The sequence below is a fragment of the Cyprinodon variegatus genome, unplaced genomic scaffold, assembly GCF_000732505.1.
Source record: "Cyprinodon variegatus isolate N-32 unplaced genomic scaffold, C_variegatus-1.0 Scaffold589, whole genome shotgun sequence".
In the NCBI taxonomy this organism is placed as follows: domain Eukaryota; kingdom Metazoa; phylum Chordata; class Actinopteri; order Cyprinodontiformes; family Cyprinodontidae; genus Cyprinodon; species Cyprinodon variegatus.
The window spans coordinates 490,264-493,975 of NW_015151042.1; the positions used below are offsets into that span (position 1 = coordinate 490,264).

General features: G+C 41.5%; 1 protein-coding gene across 1 annotated transcript in view; it reads right to left on the reverse strand.

Moving 5' to 3' along the window:
* The window catches only part of LOC107095982 (pyridoxal kinase-like), a 34,393-nt gene extending 31,690 nt beyond the window's left edge, over positions 1-2,703 (reverse strand). Inside the window, exon 1 of the mRNA XM_015392392.1 lies at positions 2,285-2,703. Within this exon, the coding sequence (XP_015247878.1) occupies positions 2,285-2,365 (81 nt within the window). The 5' untranslated portion in view covers positions 2,366-2,703. The remainder of the gene's footprint in view (positions 1-2,284) is intronic.
* Positions 2,704-3,712: the final 1,009 nt, after the last annotated feature.

The window sequence follows — 3,712 nt, forward strand, 5'->3', positions numbered from 1 at the left end:
GAACACCCGGATAACACCAGGAGAACACGAGGAGAACACCAGGAGAACCCAATCGAACACCAGGAGAACACCAGGAGAACACCCGGATAACACCAGGAGAACACCAGGAGAACCCAAGGGAACACCAGGAAAACACCAGGATAACACCAGGAGAACACGAGAACACCAGGAGAACCCAATCGAACACCAGGAGAACACCAGGAGAACACCCGGATAACACCAGGAGAACACCAGGAGAACCCAAGGGAACACCAGGAAAACACCAGGATAACACCAGGAGAACACGAGAACACCAGGAGAACCCAATCGAACACCAGGAGAACACCAGGAGAACACCCGGATAACACCAGGAGAACACCAGGAGAACCCAATCGAACACCAGGAGAACACCAGGAAAACACCAGGATACCACCAGGAGAACACCCGGATAACACCACGAGAACATGAAGAGAACACCAGGAGAACCCAAGAGAATACCAGGAAAACACAGGGAAAACACCAGGAAAACACCGGGATAACACCACGAGAACATGAGGAGAACACCAGGAGAACCCAAGAGAATACCAGGAGAACACCAGGAAAACACCAGGAAAACACTAGGAGAACACCAGGAGATCATGAGGAGAACACAAGGACAACATCATGAGAACACCAGGAGAACACAAGGAGAACACCAGGAGACTTTGATTTGCATCCAACTTAGAACGTGAATGTGTCTTATAAAGACGTATCTCCGTGCTTAAAAACATAAAACTCTNTTTGATTTGCATCCAACTTAGAACGTGAATGTGTCTTATAAAGACGTATCTCCGTGCTTAAAAACATAAAACTCTAACTACAGTTTGCTGAAGAGCGAGTTAACAGAATGACAAAGATTCCTGGAAGAAGTCGTCTTCCAAAAACTGAGTGAAAGTCCAGTTTCCTCTAATTAAAGCCTGTTTCGTTGTTCTTTGGGTAACAATGGGAAAGTACAGCAGTTTCCCTTTCAGCAATCTAGCTATGCTGAATAAAAATGACAATTTGTGGACTTTATTCAAGCAGTGTTTAAAAGCAGGTTTAAAAGAAAATTTTTGTTTTTAATGTCTTACTACACTTTGATAACGACAACCAGCAACATGCCTGCAGGAGATGACTAAGACAACTTTTATTGTCATTTTGTATGCACACAGTGTTTACAAAACTACATTTCGTTTTGCACAGCCTTCATGACATTTCTATTGCTTAAAGTGCAGCAGTGATCAAATGTAAACAGTGTGGGAGAAAAAACATGGTGCAATATGATCTGGAAGTTCAGAGCATTAATATATATGGTGCAAATGTTTTGAGTCTGTGACATGATGATTTAGAGATTTCTCAACAATTCAGCTGTTCAGTTTTACTAATAGATCAGTGATTTCTATAATCATTGGGGGTGTAAAAAAGAACATGGCTCCAAATTGATTGGATAATTAACAACATAAACGCAAAAATGAGATAATTTATCTGCATAAACAGGTGATCAGATATTTTTTTTGCTAAGTTGATATCAAAATAAATAATAGTGTTGGCTGGACACATATATTATATGGATCACACATTTGTGAACTGAATGGAAAGAGTAACAGACTCCTTTAAAATCTGCAAACAAAGCTGCTGATTTACACCCATAATAATTATTATGTAGCAGCAAAATCAGAGACAGCCACTGATCCTTACTTATGTAATCCAGATTAAAATTATAGACTGCCTTTACTTAAGAATAAATGTTTTATTACATTGTCATGATGCCAAATGTTAAACAGTTGCACCATGATTGTTTTAATAATGCAATGATTGGGTTTTATCATTTCAATTGCAGACACTTGTTACAAACAGCACATGGTTTATAAAGATAATCCGCATTTTATAGTCCTTAATTCCAACCCTCCAGTTGGCTGAATGGGAAACGTTGTTTTTGCGGGGATCGTGCGGGAGACCGCCTAGAAGCATCATGATGACTCAATTATCACGCATCCTCAGTGACAGGTGTCCAGCCTCGAACCCGCAATCCCATTTCTTCCCACTTTTGGTAATCTGAGCTTAATTAGCGGGTTAGATCAGAGAGAACAGCAGAAAGCTTTATATTCTGTTCATTAGAAAAGCGTTTATATGACATATCAACAGTATGTTTAATAAAAAGTATTGAGACACTTCTGTGCTTGTTGATAGAAGCTAGCTGGGAGGCAGGGGCGGTTTTTGGTCTTAATTGGGACCCCAGACAGGGTCGTGTTGTGTCCGATAATGGAAGCATGCAGTTTGCATTTACCTGTAATGGAAAAGAGGCGCTCTTGTTGCCCACGTATCCCCGGACTACATGGCTCTGAATGGACAGAACACGGCATTCCATGGCGGCTCCCGCTCAGCCGAGGGCGAATCTAGATAATCCGTCACTTAAAGGCAAAGTCCGCACATAACAACGCGAGAAAACGAGGCTTTTTTTCCACACTATCCTGTTAGCTAGCTTCCTTCCTAACCTCTCACAGATGTGACGGAGGGCGCGTGCGGTGACCGTAGTGATGTGTGCGTGTGAATGAGGGAGAGCGCGCGTGCGAATGGACGCAGCTTAACGTTGCTGTTAGCGCTAATGTCGCTGTTTGCGGCTCATGGTGGGAATCCTTAAACAGAGCAAACAGTAAGCCGACATTAAGGGGGTCGCCTCTAGCAAGGACACACGTTAAAATGCACGCGCGCCGGCTTTACGTACAGGCTGTCTCTGCGACCGCCTAAACACGATGACGTCAACGCCGTGCTAGATTTAAAACCATTGTACATTTCAATCATCACTTTAGTTGCATTATTGTTGTCTGTTTTTATTAAACCAGTCGTTCAAAACAATAATTTCCATCGTTTAATGATTGAAATGTTTCCGGAACACGTGACATTTTTGCCATTTTCCCCCTGATGTGTTTTCTGTGTGACTCACCATTTCACTGGCAGAGTCGTGACTGAGGAAAGATTTGACTTCTGGTTATGTCTCTCTACTGCACAGTACTACAGAAAAAAATATCTACTGATATTTAGGACCTATAATGACATGTTTTCTGAAGATGCACACAGACAAAAAAAAAAAACTTTCTTTAGGAAGTCATTAAAAGAGAGAAGAAAACCCCACATTTAGAATATTATTTAAAAACACATCAAGAGTAAAGGTGGAGAACAAATCACAACAGAAACATCACCAAAAAATATGAACTATCTTTATGGGAATGTTAACATGGAAGTATTTTCATATTACTTCATGGTCTAGAGGCCTGTCAACCTGTCTACAGCTTCGGACACTTTTCTGAACTCGTGTAACATCTAAAGTGGATAAATAATTGACCAATTCCCATCATCATCTCACCTCCCTTTACAGAAACAATTCAACCCAATTCATCCCTCACACTAAGCATGCTTGTAGCGACAGTGGAGAGGAAAGACCCCCTTTAACAGGAAGAAACCTCTAGCAGAACCAGGCTCAGAGTGAGCGGCCATCTGCTGAGACCGACTGGGGTTCAATCCACCGCATAGTACAGTTTGTAGATGCAGGAAGTTCTAGTTGTTTAAATTCTAATGTGTTTTATAATTATCTGATAATGTTCAAGTAGAAAAAAGAACAGTTAGAAGACCATCTTAAGTTTATGATGCGACTCGGAAAGTCAAAAGCTCTTCTTCCTGCCTTGGCACTTACACTCACCAGCCACTTTATTAGGTA